This window comes from Podarcis filfolensis (genome assembly GCF_964270895.1).
Source record: "Podarcis filfolensis genome assembly, chromosome: 1".
Taxonomy (NCBI): domain Eukaryota; kingdom Metazoa; phylum Chordata; class Lepidosauria; order Squamata; family Lacertidae; genus Podarcis; species Podarcis filfolensis.
This window is the reverse complement of record NC_139604.1, coordinates 40,548,470-40,567,919: the sequence shown is the minus strand read 5'-3', so window position 1 is coordinate 40,567,919 and position 19,450 is coordinate 40,548,470. Positions and strand designations below refer to the sequence as shown.

At 39.4% G+C, this 19,450-nt stretch overlaps 1 protein-coding gene across 13 annotated transcripts in view; it reads left to right on the top strand.

Moving 5' to 3' along the window:
• The window catches only part of R3HDM1 (R3H domain containing 1), a 48,372-nt gene that overhangs the window by 3,837 nt on the left and 25,085 nt on the right, over positions 1-19,450 (top strand). For 4 of the 13 annotated variants that reach the window (XM_083581946.1, XM_083581955.1, XM_083581951.1 and 1 more), the window contains exons 3-13: positions 4,585-4,626; positions 5,069-5,158; positions 10,051-10,165; positions 11,053-11,131; positions 12,189-12,248; positions 12,337-12,477; positions 16,554-16,662; positions 16,748-16,843; positions 17,966-18,003; positions 18,089-18,139; positions 18,260-18,486. In XM_083581946.1, the coding sequence (XP_083438072.1) occupies positions 4,585-4,626; positions 5,069-5,158; positions 10,051-10,165; positions 11,053-11,131; positions 12,189-12,248; positions 12,337-12,477; positions 16,554-16,662; positions 16,748-16,843; positions 17,966-18,003; positions 18,089-18,139; positions 18,260-18,486 (1,048 nt within the window). The remainder of the gene's footprint in view (positions 1-4,584; positions 4,627-5,068; positions 5,159-10,050; positions 10,166-11,052; positions 11,132-12,188; positions 12,249-12,336; positions 12,478-16,553; positions 16,663-16,747; positions 16,844-17,965; positions 18,004-18,088; positions 18,140-18,259; positions 18,487-19,450) is intronic. The other 9 variants (XM_083581947.1, XM_083581957.1, XM_083581953.1 and 6 more) reach the window with 3 other exon arrangements.

The following is a 19,450-nucleotide window of genomic DNA, read 5'->3' as shown; positions in this document are numbered from 1 at the left end:
ATGTCTGGTGACACTGTGAGAAATGTCTCCCCCCCCCCAATAGGTACATGCAATAGGCCTGTGAGCAGAAGTGTGTTCTCAGTATAAGCCATGTGGAAATTATTTTTTAAACTGAGGCTATGTGGCAGTGTTCGGAACTCCCATTGTTCTAGGCGCATTTTGTAACAGGGAATTTCATTAGCACAAGCAGTTTCTGAGCTCTGGGCACAGTACTGCGTCTAATATTTCAGATTAAAACTGCAGAGTGGAAGGAAATAAGGACCTTTTCGTGCCTCCCCACTTCCAGCTACTCTCTGAAGAGTGGAAGAGAGACCCTCTTAAAAATATTAGGGGGTGGGATGGGGAAGGACTGGACCACGTGAAAATATATTATTAGCTGCAGTTCATTCATTTCCAGCTTTGTATTCTTGTTATAAAAAAGCGTGCCTAGATATTCCGTTGTTGCGCCCATAACCTAGGTTTAAAGTGCCATTTAGCTCCTAGCTTTCACATCTGTTTCTAACACTACTATGTGGAAATTAGTGTCATGCAGAAACTCTCTGTGTTATAGGTACTACTAACCTCCTGAGTCCTTACCGCTTCCCATCACCTGTTGTTTTGGCATCTCTATTCCCTTAATCTTAGTTCTTGAAGAATGTGATCATATTGCACACTCTTATTCAGAAAAAGTGCTTTATAGGCAGTTCTCATGTTATTTGTAAGTAGACTGAAAGAAGCAATTTGCACCTGGTTTTTAGATTACAGTTAAAAGGTTTGCCCATCTGTTAGGAAAAGATACTTGTAAAATGAATGAGATAGAAAAATCCTTCCTCCAAATGCCACCTACTTAATACAAATTGTGCTGTTGATGATTTCTTTTACTCAAATTAAGCATTGATGCAAGCCTGCTACATGTAAGTTTCTCTTTAACAGGCCTTGATTTTCATTGTAATGAGTTTAGCAATTTTAAGTAAAGAATGAATGCATCTATATATATGAGGGGGCATGCATGGGTTGCAGGATTTTGTTTAGGCCATGATTTAGCACTTTGGAACCTTTCTCTGAGACACTACATAGGTTTCCAGATTAGGCTGTTTCCATCAGAGTGTGATTCATGTTTCCTCCTCATTCACCATTAGGAAATGTAAAAAGAAAAGAAAAAGCCTTTCCCACACTCCATTTAACAGAAGCAGATGAAATTTGCAGGCATACTGCCAAATTACAAGCAAGTGCCTCTAAGGGTGCTAATGCTAGGCACCCTTTAAGTTTATAGGAGTTCACTTTCCATATGAAATCATTCCCTCTGGTTATAAGCATGATCTATTAGTCACAGTGGAGCTCTTTCTCTCCTTCTGTGTTGTTCTCCTTTCCTCCTTTACCCCATTTTGCTTTTTATGGTAAGCTCAGATATTTTATTTTTGCTTCCTGCGGATACTAACTTACTGTACACTGTGGAACTTCTACCTCCACTCTGCTCTGCTCCCATCTCTGCATGCACCTTGCACCCTCCTCAGATCTGTTCCAGAAGATTTGGAGGACCCCTAAATCCATAAAGATTTAGGGACTTGCAGGTGGTAGAAAGGGGAGATTCTGTTGCACAAGTTGGGCTCCAAATCATTTTTCCTTAAAATTTTATTCATGGTAATATACACAAGAGGCTCTAATTTTAAGACTGCAATCCTAACTGTATATTCAATGGGACTTGCTCCCAGATAAGTGTGGTTAGAATTGGTGCCTAAGACTGAAAACATTTAAAACTGACAACTTCTACAGGTACCTACTGCATCTGGCAACGCACGCCTACATTGTTCCAGTTTGGGGGCATCAGTGCTTTTGTAGAGTTACCTTATCAGGGTGATGTTGCTAGCAATGCTAAATAGGAAAGGACAAAAAAAATCTATGACAAAATCTGTCAAAAACAGCACTTTATCCTTAATGTAAACCACATACATTATCAGAAGTCAACATTTATAATTTATGCATAAAAGCACTAACTGTTTTATGCATGCTACTGTTTTATGCATGCTGTTGTAAATAACTTTGTTCCTTTCAGGCCTGCATCAATTATAAAACTTGATCCTATAGCAGTGATCCTAAGCATCTGACTGTTTGTCAGTCTTGGATTATACAGCTCCACCACTAGGACTCTTTGCATGATCTCCTAATCTCTCATTTGGTGCAAATGCAGCTGCATCCCACACGTGCACACTGTATTACCAAAAACCGCCATCTCACAGTTTGCACACTTGAAATTGGGCAAGTTCTAACAATAGGCCTAGTAGAAGGATCTTGGACCCTAGTTCAGGCATAGGCAACCTTGGCCCTCCAGATGTTTTGAGACTACAACTCTCATGATTCCTAGCTAACAGGACCGGTGGTCAGGGATGATGGGAATTGTAGTCTCGAAACATCTGGAGGGCCAAGGTTGCCTATGCCTGCCCCTAGATTCTTACTTACACTTGAAAAACAACTATACATGTATTTAAAGGTCTAGCTCACTGTTAGATGAACAAACAAAAGATATTTATATCTTTTCTGAAGAGGTTGTTTACAGTAGCTTTATCCACCATCAAGGGATGTTTCTAGGGAACGTTACCTTTGTGTAGTAATAAGAAGAGCTTGGTGTATCAGACTACTCAGTCTGGCATCCTGTTCCTTTACAGTGGTCAGCCAGGTGCCTGTGGAAAGCCTGTAAGGAGGATATGAGGACAGTTTCTCTCTCCCATGGTGGTTCTCCAGCAACTGATAATCAGAGGCTTTCATTCTGGGGGGAATATATTGCTATTGTGACTAAAAGCATTGGTTGACCTGAGATTGGTCACTTTCATTGAGAAGAAGACTACTGTCTAAGCTGTAGTTTAATCATGCAGTGTGTGGAAAAAGTAGTCCCTTTGTCCTGATTCTCCTGATTTGATAACCCCGGGTTTCTCTCTCTCTCTCTCTCTCTCTCTCTCTCTCTCTTCCTCTCCACCATGTATATTTTTATATCTGTTAAGATGTCTCCCTTTCTGAATTGCTTTCAAACTAAATAGTTCTAAAATGTAGCCCAGGCATAGGCAAACTTGGTCCTCCAGATGTTTTAGGACTACAACTCCCGTCATCCCTAGCTAAGAAGACCAGTGGTCAGGGATGATGGGAGTTGTAGTCCCAAAACATCTGAAGGGCCAAGTTTGTCTATGCCTGATGTAGCTTAAGACATTCTAAGCAGTAACCACTTATTATCTTTAACTTGAAGGAAAGCATCCATAATTTCTGCAAGCAATTAATTTACCTCCAAGGGCTAGTGAACCTTCAGCTTTATCTCAGAACTTGCAAGCAAATGCTTTCACAAAATTAAATCTTCGTTTAGAAAATGCCTTAGGGTCTCTTCAGTTCCAAGAATATACCGTATTTTTTGCACCATAACACTCACTTTTTTTAGAAAGTAAGGGGAAATGTCTGTGCGTGTTATGGAGGGAATGCCTACGGGTGGCATGCCTACAGATTTTCCTCCTCTAAAAACTACGTGCGTGTTATGGTCGGGTGCGTGTTATAGAGCAAAAAATATGGTATATGCAAACAATGCAAATACCGATAAAGGAAGGAGGATTTGGGATCCCATATTTAGAATTGTATCACCAAGCATATTTACTTTACCTTTACACAATTCTGGAGATCCACAACTGAAAACAACTGTCCAAATTGAGCTGCTTTGGACTATTTCTATGTAGCACCTTTAGAAAGATGAGCGGCACTTGGGTTTAAATACATTAATACTCCTAAGTCTCTCTGCCAGCAATGCTTGCTGGAGGAAGTCACTAGCAGAGGGACTCAGGAGTAGTGGCGGTTTCACCAGTGATATTCCGCTGAGTGAAGCTGACCACAGTCTGTTCCTCATACCGGTCGTTGGCGGTATATTGATATATCACCCAGGCCTAGTCATGTGTCATTTCTATACTGGATGAAGTAGTAGTTTTGATGCAGGTTATTTCCAGACCATTTTCAACTTGTGGCAGCCAGTGGCAAATTGGCTGTACCTAGTGGCTGATCAGATTACTGTTGATATAAAGTTTGATTGCTTTCAGCAGGATGTTTTTGCTTATATGTGTATTAGTGCCTATTGAAGATGGCATTTTCTCTGAGGGATACAGTAAAAGGTGGTAAGAACAGTAGTTACTTTCCAGAACGTAAACCAGGCAGAAGAGTATTGGCTAAGTGGCGACAATGCTGTTTTAGAAACAATAATCTTCTTTAGTTTCTGACAGTTGTGTAACCCCTTTGCCAGTCTGAGCTGAGCAGATGTGGGGGGCAGAGCGGGCAGGGACATTTTTTTTTTGCACTTGTCCTGGGGTGTGTTAACTTTTCATTAGCAAGTTATAAACTTGACAGACTTTTCAACATATAAACAGAATTATTGTTCTAGAAAGGAAGGTTGATGTTTCTCCATCCAAAGATCTTGGGACCATGCCTTTTGCATTTGCTCATAGGATGGATAATTCTGCAAATAATGGTCAGCATGGAATTGTTTTCTCTCTGCTGTGCACACTGGTGAATTGATTAATGCTTTTATACAGTCAGTGCATAAAGTTTTAATGCAAACTCTCTTTTGTTATGCTCACCATTCAGCGGCCAGTGCAGTCTTTGGGACAGACAGGAAAAAGGTCAAAGGTACAGTAGACTTGTGTGCTGGCATGCTAAGGAAGTCTTCATGCTTGATGAAGCCTTGCTATTTTGTGAAAATATGTATTGACTTCAGTTTTGTTCTTTTCTTTGGCAATAAAGTATTTTTGTTTTGGATTTTTGATTTGCCTAATTGTTTTGTTTTGCTTTGCCTGTATATTTCTAGTGGCTTCTTGTTGCTAGACAGAGGAAATAGTGCTTCTCTTTGCTTAATTTTTTTCCCAGTAACTGAAGTTGCTTTCTGCTGATAATCATGATGACTTTAAAGCTTTAACTGCTTGTTCTTTTGCCTTCTCGTAATGAATGATTGTGTATTGAAAATAGTCAGCATACGAATGTGAGCAGTTTTGTTATGCGCTTGGCAGTAAGTTAAATTGAGGAAAACTATCTGTGAACTGTAGATTTTTAATTTATAAATACTTTTCTTTAGTCAAGTACAAAGTTAAAGCTAGTTCGGGGCCTGGCTGTGTGTGAAGAATCTCCTCCACCCCCCACAGCTGAAATTTCACAGGACATCCAGGTAAAAATAAATTTGAGTATGAGACCTGAAACCTGGGTTTTTTGCTCTTTAAAGAATGTTTTGAAAGAGAGCGGGAGTAGGGTTGCAGTTAGCCCTTTTGGGGAATATGTGAGCAGCTAGAAAAAGTGTATGCATATGGATGCATGTTGGTGTGTGAACAATTCATCACGATAGAACACTAAATCATTCCCTTGATCAATAATATAAAAGTACTTAGGTTGAGTGAATATAGTTTGCACACATGCTCTGTGTCTCCTGTGGCTCATACCCAGCTTTCTGGCTGACAAAGTCATTTGATTTTTGAATGTTTGGTAACTCTAGAATATCTGTGTGTGACTAATACATTATAGAAGGTTTAGCTCTGCAATCAATAAAGTGATTTGCAGTATACCTACTAGTAACTTAGAGACTTGTTTTCTGATGTTGAAGCAGTCATATTTAATGTGCCTGAATTTCGTGTTCTGTAGAAATACGGTACTTCTTCCCTTTACACCAGTGTGGCCTTATGAGTCCATCTTACTAGAGCAGCATAGTGGGATTGTCTTGTAAATCTCTTTAAAAGTCTGCCCTGTGTGGGGACTCCTGAGCAAATGCAGTTGTATCATAGGGCTTTATTATAGTCATTGGCCTGGTTTGCATGGAACACTAATCCATGATTTAGTGCTGTATGAGCAAGCCCAAGGTACAACTGGAAAAGGTCTAAATGAGTCAAGAAATAGAAAGTAATGGGAGAAGTTGGATGATGTGGTGCTCAGTATTATGACGTAGGTGACAGGGATTAGAAATGAAAGCAGGGTTCCCCCCCCCCCCCGCTGCAAATATATATCTGACAGGAATATAGTTTTCTCCTCCCTTTTGCAAGTAAAATAAGTGCTTAGTTGTTGTTTTGTTGTTATTTTTGAACTCACAAGTCAGAAAGTTGCTACCTTTTAAAATAGGTGTTCCTTTCAGTGTGCTGGTGTACATTCTTTGGCATGTGGTATCTGTATCATTTTAGTTGTCAGTTAGCAGTAATAAGATTATTTCTCTTTAACAGCAGGGGTATGCATTCTGTTATTTGCTATGAACCTATACTAAGTTATTTACTAAATGCAAATCCTCATCAGGGAAATTAGCTAACTACTTTGGGGGGGGGTCATGACTCATACCTTACAACATTCCATTGTAGTATGAGGATCCGATTTCTACTTCCATAGTCAAGAGAGTCATATTGTCTTGTGTATATTCAGAAGTGATACTAGCACTATAGTTGGCTGAACCTCCTTGACATCTGTGGCATAATGGAAGCAGGAGTTGGAAAAGATAATAGATTCCTACACTCAAATGCAAGAGAGGTGTTGGGGTTGTTTTTTGTTTTTGTTGTTTTCTACAATAAAGTAACTCCTATCAGTCAAATCAGAATTGTAATGTAGGGTTGAATTATTCTCCGAAATGAACGGATTTCTCATATTTCTCTTTTAACTTCAGCTGTGAGGGTGAGTCAGGTTTCCATCGAAGCAGAAGCATTTCTCTTTCATTCTCTAAAATGATATTGGTAGATTTTGCAGTACAGTTGTTTTGTTGTATCTTCACAATTTGCTAAACTACAGGAAGTATGGTGTGTTGAGAGTAACTTAGATTAATTTTTGTTGAGCCCTGAGTAAGTAAGGAGATCAAGGCCACTGAGAGGGGACTAGGCTTTGTGCACTGGGCCCAGAGCCAACCAAGGGTCTGGACTCCTAGCTTTTAGTAAAAAAACACCCCAAAACAGATTTTTGTATGCTCTGAAAGGAAAGTTTTGAAGTTGTGTAGAGCCACTCACCCAGAGACTTTTCTGAGATGAGCCAGCCTGCTCCTGCCTTTTTGTGTTTTTAGTCAGTGAAGTAAGATCTATGTTTGGTAAGTGAGCTGTTTGGACACTGGGCAATAGATTTGAAACCTGCTGTCCTAAAGTGTTGTTGTTTCTCCCTCTTTTATTTCCTGTTTGGTATAGTTTTCTTCCATCCTAGCAACCAGAAGAAATTCACTGTAAAGCGAACTTACGCTCCATCTTTGCTATACATTTAAAACAGTATCATACCACTTTATACAGTCATGGCTCCCCCCCAACCCCGGTTACTATTGTTTATTAAGGGTGCTGAGAGTTGCTAGGAGACCCATTCATTCTGCTCATGGAGCTGCCATTCTTAGAGGAGCCAGCCCTTTAGGCTGAGAATTAGTGGACTGGCTGGAGCAAAAAGAATCACAAGTTAGTTTAAAGTGTGAAACTACATATTCTCAGAGTATTTTTGTTCACACGGTTAGCTAACTGGCATTTGTTCATATTTTGCTGTAAACACCTGTTGGCATTCTGTTTGTCAAACTTATTACCTGTGTGTAACTCCAGATTTATTTCAGGCCTGCCCACCCCACCCCCCACCTGCAAGACAAGGGTAAAAATTTGAATATGACCTAAAAATATTCACAGATGTTATGCAAATTTGAGTCTTTGAGAACAGCAGCAGAGGGCCTAATCTGTATACTTTATACCGTATTGGCCTGAATATAAGCCTCACCTTTTCCCCAAATTCCAGCTGTGAAAAGTTAAAGTGTAGTTTATATTCCTGACCTTACGGTATGCAGCCAGGAGCGCAGGGCAAACAGCGCCAGGAGCGTGGCAAAGCAGCGTCCGCCCCGTGTGCAGTCCCCCGTCCTCTCCCCCAAGGCCGGGAAGGGAGAGAGCAAGGAAGGGGAAAGGCTGCTGACAATGCAGCGTGGCTCTCCCCCCCCCCCCCCCAGTATGCAGCCAGGAGCAGCAAGGAATGGAGTGGCTTATATTCGGATATTTTTTCTTTTTTTCTCTCTCTCCCCCCCCATCAATTTTAAAGTTGCAGCTTATATTTGGGTGCGGCTTATATTCGGGCCAATACAGTATGTAGCTCAGGAAATCCTATTCGTGATCCCTAGTTGGTATACTTAACAGTTGAAAGGGGCCAAAAGGATATAAAGTGAAATGCCTAATCACAAAGCAGGAGACACCCCTCTCAAGCTTAGTTGAACAGTCCTTAAATTCAGTATTGTCCAGTCATAGAATTGTAGAGTTGGAAGGGAAGGTCATCAAATCTGACCCCCTGCATTGTAATCCTCAATTGGTTATGCCATCGGATGGTTTGTACTTAAAGTTTCTATGGTATACATTAAAGCAGGGATGTGTTCAAGATGTTTGGCAGCTTGTTATTTTCTTAGCTTAATATATTGGACTTTCCTTTATGGCAGGATAGATGGACATTGACCAGCATGAGGAACCAAATGATATTAAAAAGACAGAGCAATAATATGGCACAGTGTTTCTGTGGTGATTAATGCTTTTGAAAAGGCTAGGTCCACCAACATGTGATGCACTAGCAGGGACATTGCCCATGTGTTTGAGTCCATTGAAAAATTCATCTTTCATGAACATTAAAGTTACTGCAAGGTTTAATTTGAACTGGACTGAAAGACTACATTGTTGTAAAAAGACCAAAATCTGAAGCTCATTTTAAAAGATGAATGAATGCAAAAAGTCATGTTTCCATAAATGTTTTATGACTAGTTTACACATCATAATATTTATAACTGTGTTATTTTGATACTTTGGGAAAGTTTGGTGTATATTCCTTTTTAAGGTAGACTGAACTAGTTTTTGAAACAGTGGTGTTTTGTGCAGTTTATGACATAATTCAACAATTTCTGTTTTTGTGTGCTCTATAGTAGTTATTCTCTGGCAAGGTTCTCAACTTGAATTCATTTCTGTTTCTTGAAGATTCTCTGGTGAATGTTGAAACGAGTTACAATTGAAAATTTAATGAATACTTTATTTATTTTGCCGCTGTTCTGTCTTCAATGGCATAAATGAGCACTGTTCCACTAGCTGCAACTATATTTCACGTCCCTTAAATCAGATTTATAGAGTTGTGTCCACTGTAGCAAATGTCATTTTGGAAAGATTTAGATAAACGAAAAAAGACTAAAGCAATATGTTAAAGGTATGTGACAAATTGTTCAAAATAAAAAAAATCTGTATCAATGTAAATTCTGTCAAATCCAGGCAGTAAAATTGGTTGTTGTTGTTCTAATAAATAAACTAAAGGAAAGATCGCTACAATGGAAGAGTTAGCTTTACAGAATGCATCTTTCCTTCTCCCCACCCCCCAGTTCTGTGTCCTTTGTTAGTTCCAGGGAATGGGAATCTGCACCATCAACTTTGTTTTTTTGTAACTCCTACCGAGTTCAGTGGAGTTAACTCACAAGTAAGTGGGGATAGAATTGCCATCTAAATGCTGAAACGAATGGCTAGCCATAATTACCTAGTTTCATGTAACGTTAAGCCAAACCCATGTTTTAGCGTAAACAAGCAAATGTCCAGGTTTCCATTGGGAAAATCATGGCTGCGTTGCTCGTTTTCTGGTCCTACTGCTGTTGTGCTGCTGTGAGCAAAGCCATGTTTTGACCCGACATTATGTCCCCTGAGTGGTAAGCCAGAGAACAAATCTTGGTTAAAACACATGGTTTGTCTCTCTAGCGAAATAAAGCATGAGCCCAGGCTGAGAGACAATGCAAAACCCAAAGCAAATGCCCATATATTTGCTTGTCTGTGCTAATCCATGTTTGCTGTAGCATTATAACTGGACCACTGCTTGGGTTTTGTTTGGTCCCCAGCCACTGAAATCTATGTTGTGCACTAAAGACACATAGTGGGTTTGTGGGAAATAAAATAATGCTAATAAATCAATTTTCCTTTTAAATGGATTGAGAGGTTCTAAGACAATGCTGTGTGATTCCTTTCTGGATTCCAACCAACATACTAGGCTCTCCGCTGCAGTTGGTTGATTGCTTAAAATGACACATTTTTCATAGTGGAAGGGGAAAAAATGACGGATTTTACTTTTCAACAGGAGAAAATTCAGATCCAGCTAACACAGTCTTTTGAAAAGGAGGAGAAACCCTTGAAAGATGAAGCAGAAAAGGAAAAGTCCATTGATAAATTGCCCAGGAAAATGTTATCAAGAGGTTTGCTATCTATCGTTCTTTTTAAAAATCTTATTAATCTAGCAGGAATGCTGTGAGGTGGCAGTGGGGGGAGGGTGAGGGTGGAGAAGTATAACTGGAATAGGACGGTGGCCTGGACCTGATTGAGAACGTTTTTATCTACTCCCTCTTTCATTCAGAAGCCAGAAGGTGGGGAAAGGCCAAGGACAAAAACTAGGCCGTCGCCAAATTTATTGTATGATTCTGTGCATGTTTGTTCAGAAGTAAGATTTCAGTGGCCATGTTTGGATAATCACATCTCTACTTAATAACCCAAGATATGAACAAGCTTTGTGGTCTCCCCCCCTCCTTTTATATGAGCAAGAGAACAAACAACCCAGGAAGTTGTCTCAACTGGGAAACAATGTTTTTCAACTTGGGAACAAGCTGGGATATGACACCATGGTTTAAAGCTGGCTTAATTTTCTGGCTTATTCTGGAACTATTAACCATAGTTTCCTGGTTTGGACAAAAAAGGGAATTTATAGTTAGCTCAAGACTTCCTTTCTTGCTTGTTGGCTTTCACAAAGGAAGGAGTAAAGGGGTTTCTTGTCTGCTCCCAAGACATGTTCATATATTGGCTATTAAACCAAGATGTGGTTGGCCAAACCAACCCCCTGTCTTCAAAGGGGATTACCCCTGGTTTAGTTTGGGTGACCCTTGGGAATAGTGTGAGGTATAGAGGGGGGAGTTGGCAGAAAGTGTGCCCCCCTTCGTTTCTTAGCTGGTGTGCAACTATACTTCCAAATGTGGTGTTCTGTTTATTAATATGTAAAAAGGACAGCTCTTAACATATAAGGAATATATTTTACTAAAATAATTAATATATTTTCTCCAATCCTGGATTTTTCTTTCTTTTTTCTTTTTAGATTCTAGCCAAGAATATACAGATTCAACTGGTATAGATCTACATGAGTTTTTAGTAAATACGTTGAAAAATAATCCCAGGTAAAGAGGTGGTAGTTTGTTGTTTTTAAATTCAAATTTTTTAAATTCAAATTTTCTTGCTCATTTTAGTTTGTGGTACTAGTAAGTGCCTCAAATATTGCTCTGGGACAGTGGTTCCCAATTAGCTCATAACTATGGAAATAAGTTTTGAATATAAGTTTTTCACATGACCCGGACAGCTGAGGGGTATGGAATGGTGCCATGGGTGGGTTACGCAGACCCCAATTAGGAATCACTGCTTTAGGATGCCTTGTGTAAAGCCTTAACATATTTATATTTCTGTATCCTGCTGCATCAAAGCCTACTTCTTCAAATGATTATTTCCATTCCCTTTACTCATATGTTAAGATAGCTTTGTCTGAATGATTATCTGCTGAAATCAGTACAGAAACTTACATAAGTGATGGCTAATGGGATGGAAAGCAGGGGCTATAGCAGGGGAAGCCATTGTGGACCCCGGCAGATGTTGCTGGACCACAGCTAGCATGCTGGCGGGGGCTGATGGAAATGGTAGTGCCACAACATCTGGAGGGAAACATGTTGGCGATCCTTTATCTACAGCAATTGCCTCGGCCGCAACTCATGTGGCTTTTGTTGTTTACACCAAGAAACCATTTTTTGGGAGGGGAGGCCTGGAAGCAGAGAGACTCTGCCAGGCTCTGCCTGGGTGGAACAACACCAGCATTACTCCACTAGTGCAGGGCTCCTTGTTCTACCTGCCAAATAAGGCTTTCCAAGGCTGAGCCAGTCCAGGATCCACTGGATCCAAAGACAAACTATCATGCAATATCATTGGGCTCAGTTGCTGTGCCAACAATTTGCCTGAACCCCACCTACCCCCCTATCCAGTGTGCATGGCAGAGCAGGGCCATGGCTTTATTAAGCTCTGCTTGTTAATATATTTTAATACATTTGTGATTTAGAATCATAGAATCCTTTTTAATAGAACAAATAGTATTCTTGCTTAATACACTTATTATATTACAGCATCTGGAAGCACTATTGTCTTCTGTTGGACTACCTCCTTTGTCTCACTGCTGTGTTTTTTTGTTTCTAGGGACAGAATGATGCTGCTGAAATTGGAACAGGAAATCTTAGATTTCATTGGTAATAACGAGTAAGTGCTACTTGCTGGTTTTGAAGAAGTTTTTCTTATATACGGTGTAGTAACTCAAGTAAAACTAAAACTTGATGCTACTTTTCAGAATCCCTCGAAAGAAATTCCCCCCCATGACCTCTTACCATAGAATGTTATTGCACAGAGTGGCTGCTTACTTTGGACTGGAGCACAATGTGGACCAGAGTGGGAAGTCGGTTATAGTAAATAAAACCAGCAATACCAGAATGTAAGTTAGGAATTTTTTTTATTCTTCATTAATCAAGCAGTCCAGTTGTCTGGATGATGGAATGTTTTAGTCTACTGACCCAGGTAGAATCTAGTGAATATCTATTTTTATTTCATTTTTTTTAAAGGATTCTTCTTTTCCTAGAGGTGATCCCTAAAACATGATTGTATTTCAAATCAAAGGGATCACTAATTTTGTGGGTATCATGATAAATGAAAGCTATTTTCAGTGTCTGGGGTGAGGGTGTCACTATTCATTCTCTGACTATCTAGAAATCTCTCCAGTGCTGCTGTTCCTCCATCTTGTGAGAATAATTCTTATTCCTGAACTGTAAAAATCTGGGATCTTGAAAGTAGAAGGGTTACAGCAGGCAAGACAATTAAAATGTATAATTGGGTTAGAGCTAGCTTTTTGTTGCACTACCTGTTTTTCTTTGTTATTCTGTAATTGTAATTGTTATGCACACATTATTCATAAAATAACAGAGTCTTCAGTAACTATCTACACCATAAAAAGGGTCTTTTGCTGTATTATCCTGAAAACAAATATTGTAATATTTAACAGATTAGTTCTAACTTGACACACAGTTTCTTGCATCAGACAACCTTGATCTCCCTTCTTGAAATCAAACAAAATGCACAAGCTTTTCCATGTACAATGTATGCCAAACGTCATTCAATCAGTCATTTGCCTCTGGGATTTCCATATTCCCCCATTTATGAAACATTTCTCTTCTAGCTGTAGTAATTTAGAGGAAACAATAATTAATGCCAACCCTGGGAACCAAGTCTTCAGTTTTGATGGTGTCGGTGGCAGCTCACACACAGTAATTGTACTTAATAATTTCAGTAACTTTCTTCCCTGCATTCACATCATACATGAAAGTCTTCTGGTCTTGGTGCAACACTTTTTGTGTTAATTTGTTGTTGTTTTCCTGGTCTTTTAAAAATAGCGTTAAAGGTGCTGAAATGCTTTGTCAAATTGGGGGTTAAGTATGGCAGCCAAAGTCAAAGGACAGCATGCAACGTTTTGCATAAATAGAAGAGTTCAGCAAGAACAGTAGACAAAGTACCTTCATATGTAATAAATTGATTCATTGGGAAACTGGCAGTGGGCCTCTTTTCCTTTTGGAGCCTTACACCAAGCCATTGTGTTCAATGAGATGTTGATTCTCATATAGTTGCTCCCATGTAGAAGACCCCTAGAAATATTTCTGCTGTGTAAGAGTTTGAATACAGGAGGGTTAACCCTCACTTACCATGTAGATGCCTGATCAGAAAGTCACAAGTAATATTCACAAAGGTCATTTTATGCAGAAGTAAGGGAGCCATGGGTATTGCTGAAGGTTTTCTGGAAGCATCTCTCATGCCGGATGAGGGACACCTTACTACTGAGTTAAAGTATAGCTTGCCTCTTAGGGAAGAGGAGCTAGTTTAGAGAACACGCAGTTCCATTGCTCACCCACAAATTAGTCATCTGAATAACAGTAGAGTCACAAGCACCTTGTGGTCTGCCGATATACCATAAGTTTTTTCTTTGTCTTTGGGTGGCAGCTATATTTGCTCAGAAAATGGTATTGCAGAAAAGTGGAACTTATTAGCTGTTATGAGGGTTTTAATTTCATTCCCACAATTATTTTTTGTGTTTGGAAATAATTATCTCATCTTTGTAACTCCATCTTTTCAGTCTGTAAAATGAAACAGGCATACAGCATTTAAAAAAAGCTATATTTAAGATGTGCTTATGCAAGATGTGCTCAACAATTACATATATTTGCTTGCTATACTCTTTGTTGTCTTCCCTGTTGTAAAATGACTTTGACACCTGGTTAATGAAGACTTTAGTGAGTTGGAGAATGAGCTACAGTAACAGATGAGCCCTTTTATTGTGAAAATAACTTTTGTTTTTTTTTAAATAATTTTTATTAACTGGCCAATCACATCAAATTAAATCACATCACATAAATTCCAAATTACAAAGCCAAATTTTTAAATTTTGTTGGGGGAACCCATACTTCAAGATCCAAAGGGGGATTCAGATCATCTTCTTATTACTGCGTTAATGTCCAAATCAGTCCCAATCAGTCCAAACAAAATTCATAATTCTATCCAGTCTTATCTTGGTGTTTCCACATCATATCTTGTTCATATAATTTCTATTTTTCCTTTACGGTCTCTTCTGTTAGTCTCCTTAAGCCGATAAGCAAAATAATAATCCTGTGTGGATTTCCCGTTCCTCCACTAAGTCCAGATGGTTTCCATATATCTCCTTCGTAGATAACATCGCTCTTTCCATCATAAATTTGGCATTTGTCGCTCTTAAGTCCCACCGAGAAGTTGATCCACGATATGTAAACAACTCTATTTCTCTCTTTCTCCTCCCAGACCCAAGAGCTCCAACAATGCCTCCCAAAATGGCGACGGCATTTTTAACTGCGTCATTCCAAAACTCTTAGCTTTCCAGCTTCATCTTGAAACATTGCTTTGGTTCGAAATACAGAAAGGTAGCCGTGTTGGTCTGCCATAGTCAAAACAAAAAAAAATTTTTTTTTTTCTTTCCAGTAGCACCTTAAAGACCAACTAAGTTAGTTCTTGGTATGAGCTTTCGTGTGCATGCACACTTCGTCAGATAACGAAAAGTTTGGTTCGAAAGTTTATCTCCACACAGCCTTAAATCCACAGCTTAAGTCCTTAGTTTCTGACTCATTAGGGGAGGGGATTCTTGTTAAATCACATAAGAAAAAGGAAGGCAGGTTTTTTCCCCCCTCCCCCCTCAGTCATACCGTATCTTGACGTATCTTCTCATATTTTATTCTTGTCTTGTTATTAGAGATCTCTTCTGTCAGCAGTCTTTACTCCCCTTTTTCCTTGAAGCATGTGCAATTTATCTCGTCCAAATTGTTTCTTTTGAAGATGCTTGCAACTAGCGGCGCGAATCAGGGACGGCGTCCAGGAGTGCCGGAATCCCACAGGAGGGCTTTGTGCCTAGTGCCCCCACACCCACAAATTCGGGGGTGGTATAGGGGACAGCAGGCAAGGGCCATCCCCCCCACAATCCTGGGGGGGGGGGGTTAAGGAGGCTAATTACCCCCATCATAGCCTCCAAATTACCTCGTGTGGGTCGGAGAGATGTTATTGTCAGCCATCTTCCGATGCGCCACCTAGTGGCCCCCCTATTGTGAAAATAACTTTTGATATCAAAAAACGTAGGCTGCTTTCTGGAAGCCCCAATAATAATTAGCAGGCATTTCATATAACCTATAGACTATGTAAATTATTTTAAAAGGTTTTCAATGTTCTTATTTTAAATCATTTGGGATGTAAAATAAGAATTTTAAAAGAAAACCTTGGAGGTCTGCTCCATATTGAATAAAACCCAACTTGCCTTTTCCTCATAGGCAGATTCCCCGCTCCAGTGCCGATCAGTGCTGTTAATGACATCATCAACCCAGTGCACACTGGGACGACTCAGTGGAGTGGTGATTGCAGGGCAGTAAATTCAGGGACCTTTAAGAGAAAAGAGGTAAGACAGTCTAAAGGTTCTCTGAAGTGCCTGCTAATTACATTTGGGCATCCAGTAACTCTTAGGTAGTTTGGGAAGTATTTCATTTAATTATAATACAGTTCAGGAATTAACTTGATCCTTGCTTTTATGCAAATCTCTAGAGTAGAAAATAAATGAAAAAAATTGCAAAACATGTGTGCTAGTGTACCACAGTGTGTAGTTAGCAAGGCCCCAAATAAATTTCTTATTTGTGAATGGGTTTAGAATTCCCATTTACAAATTAAATGTTTATTCTGCTGTTAGCTTTACTTAGTATCTGTATGCCTCAATACAATTTATTCAAATAAACGTATGAAATGAAGGGACATCAGTGCTCTCACAAGCGCATAAACTTCACTAGTTGCAAAAAAATAGATCAAAGAAAATGAAGGTGTTAGGACAGAAGCTGTATCCAGGGCAGTATCCCAAGTGTGTCCTGAGAGTTGCACCTTCTTCAGATTTAAAGGTACACACAATTTAAAACATTTTCATACCTGTCATGATTTATTTTATCTTACTCATTTTTTTTAAAGACCTGACCAGAAGTTTTGTGAACATATAAAAGATGAAAAAAGTGAAGATTTTCAAAAGCGGTACATCCTTAAAAGAGAGAACTCTAGTCTAGACAAAGATGATAACCAGGTAAATGTTGAACTCATATAGTTGTCTTGACTACACGCTTGCATTGTGCAATAGAAATTGGCAATTAATAACTTATTTAATTTAGATGCGAATACGATTAAAAGATGACAGAAGAAGCAAATCTATAGAAGAACGAGAAGAAGAGTACCAGAGAGCTAGAGAACGAATATTTGCACAAGATGTAGGTATTAAATTACAAGGAACATTCATAGCATCTTTGACTATGTATGACTACCGTGACCCTAGATTGTTATACAGTACTTTGTTTATAATACTTGAATATTTAAATAACTTTGTTATGCATTGGGTAAAGGTCATAAAAATGCTGTGACTACATTAACATTCAACAGTGTGTTGAGGGAGCATTCAGTTGGTTTGGAAACCAGCAAGCAACCTGCTATTCTTCTCCAACTCTAGACCTTTAGATAAGGAAAATTTACGCCAAATAAGGAGTGGTGGATAACAGACTGAGGAATAAAAACTAATCAGGCCAGCTGTCCCCTGAGGACTTGTTAAATTCTGGATGTTTTAAGACTTGCTGTCCAGTTTCCATTGTTTCTAATAAAACTTATGTCCATATTAATTTCTTGGAATCTTAAGGTTTTCAAGAATATTTTGTATTTCTGAGAAACTTGCAGTAGAGACATGAAGGTGGGGAGGCATTTGTTCACTTTTTACATAATATGGAATGTGGATTTTTTAAAATAACATGCTACTTCTGTGACAAGAGTGTGGGATAGTAGGGATGTGCCAATGTGGAGGATGTAGGTTGCATTACTTTTTGTCAAGGTAGCCTTGCCCCCCTTACCCCCTCCTTACAATCCTGATCTGCCCTTACAGAGGGAGTGAAGATCTCTGTATTGCTGTTCATTAAGCATAAATCATCTGACCATTATTTAAAATGAGTTCAGACATCCACCTGTACATATGGTGATTCTTAATCATTCTGACTCTTTCGTATCGTTGTAATTTCATACAGTGTAATGAAAAAAGCAGCCAGCACCTTATGGTTTGGCATAAAACAAGTCAGGCTTAGATTGCTGGGCTGGGTTCACATGTTCAAACAAACCATAGTTAGACTAAACAAACCACGGCTTAGCATTAGGAGTAGACTAGGCTAGCGTGTGACATGGCTTGCTATAATCTTACTATTAACTTGTGAACCGTTATTGGGTAGTATGGGCTATTTATTACAGGTGACCTAAAGACATTTAAACATGTGTGTCATATTATTTGTCACATTGGGATTGATAATACAGTAGTTAGCAATGGTGATCTTCATTCTACACTGTTTCTTCCTCAGTCGCTGTGTTCCCAAGAGAATTACATTATTGACAAAAGGTAAGAGAAATCAGTTTTTAAACAAGTTCTTATTTGCTTTTTCTAATAAAATATTAAGCTACTGTTTTATTGAACATGCCAACAGAATCCAGGAGGAAGAAGCCAATAGTACCCAGCAAAGGCGGCAGATCTTTAGGTATTGAATAAATTGGGTTTTTAAAAAAATCCCAAAGTATTTTGCACGTATTTCACTTTTTCTTGTCCCTGATTTTGCAAATAATCCCTGTATTTTATAAGCCAATTTGGTGAATTGCAGGGTCAATAAGGATGCTTCAGGGAGGTCAACCAACAGCCTTCAAAGCAGTACAGACAATGAGCTAAAGTATTCTGAATCCCGTCCATGGAGCAGCACCGACTCTGATAGCTCCCTTCGCAATTTGAAGCCAGCTGTGACCAAAGCCAGCAGCTTCAGTGGGATCTCTGTTCTGACAAGAGGCGATAGCACTGGAAGCAGCAAAAGCACAGGCAGACTATCTAAGACAGGTATGAGTGACAAACAATCTGCTAATGTGTGCATGCGTCAAATATCTAAGGAGAAAATATACCCCCTTTTTGCAAAAAGTAGTCCTCCGCCCTTTCAGAGATTATTTTGAGGAGAGTTGCTTTGGCTTAATTGCAATAGCATTTTGCTGCAAAACAAGTCTGTAGTGTGGTGGTTGGGAATCTGTGGCTTTCCAAATGTCATTGGACAACAACACCAATTGTATCTTACCACTGGTCATTCATTGCTTGCTGGGGCTGATGAGATTTGGGAGTCCTGCAACATCTGGAGGGCCACAGGTTCCCCATTCCTGATATAGTGATTAAGTTTGTGTTGTTATAAAAAGACAAGCAAGGCCCACTGTTATCCCATTGCAGCTGGAATAAAGGCAATGGCTTTACCCACCTTTACCACCTGAGTCAGTTACCCCCCCCCCAAAAAAAACCCATGTTAGAAGCCATTGATTATGCAACATATTTGGAACTACCTGGTTAGGCAAGGCATTTGGGTCAGCATTAACCCAACTGGTCCTGATTAATTACTGTGGGCAATATAATGAAGCCTGACATACAGTATACAGTGCCAATCAAGGAATTGAAATTCAGTTAACATAAAGTGTGTCCCTGACATATTTAGATTGGAAAGTTTTTGTTTCAATAACACTGTGGGGTCCTAGACATAAGCAAAAAATTGGGGGGAATAACTACAATAGCCAGTTTCATAAGAATGGCTGAGAATTTCTTGGTGTAAGGTTTCAAATGGCAAGTGTACTCTTCATGTAAGATAAAACACACATTGGATTTAATGTACACAAGTACTTATGCAAGTACTTACCTTTGAAGCAAATACGTGAGCCAGGATAGATTGAGACCGTTGTGACCCAGTGTCTATAAAGCAGGGATTTGAGTGCAGGCCACCCATGCCCAAATCCCAGCACAGCCTTCTGCACTTCTGGGTTGGGACAAG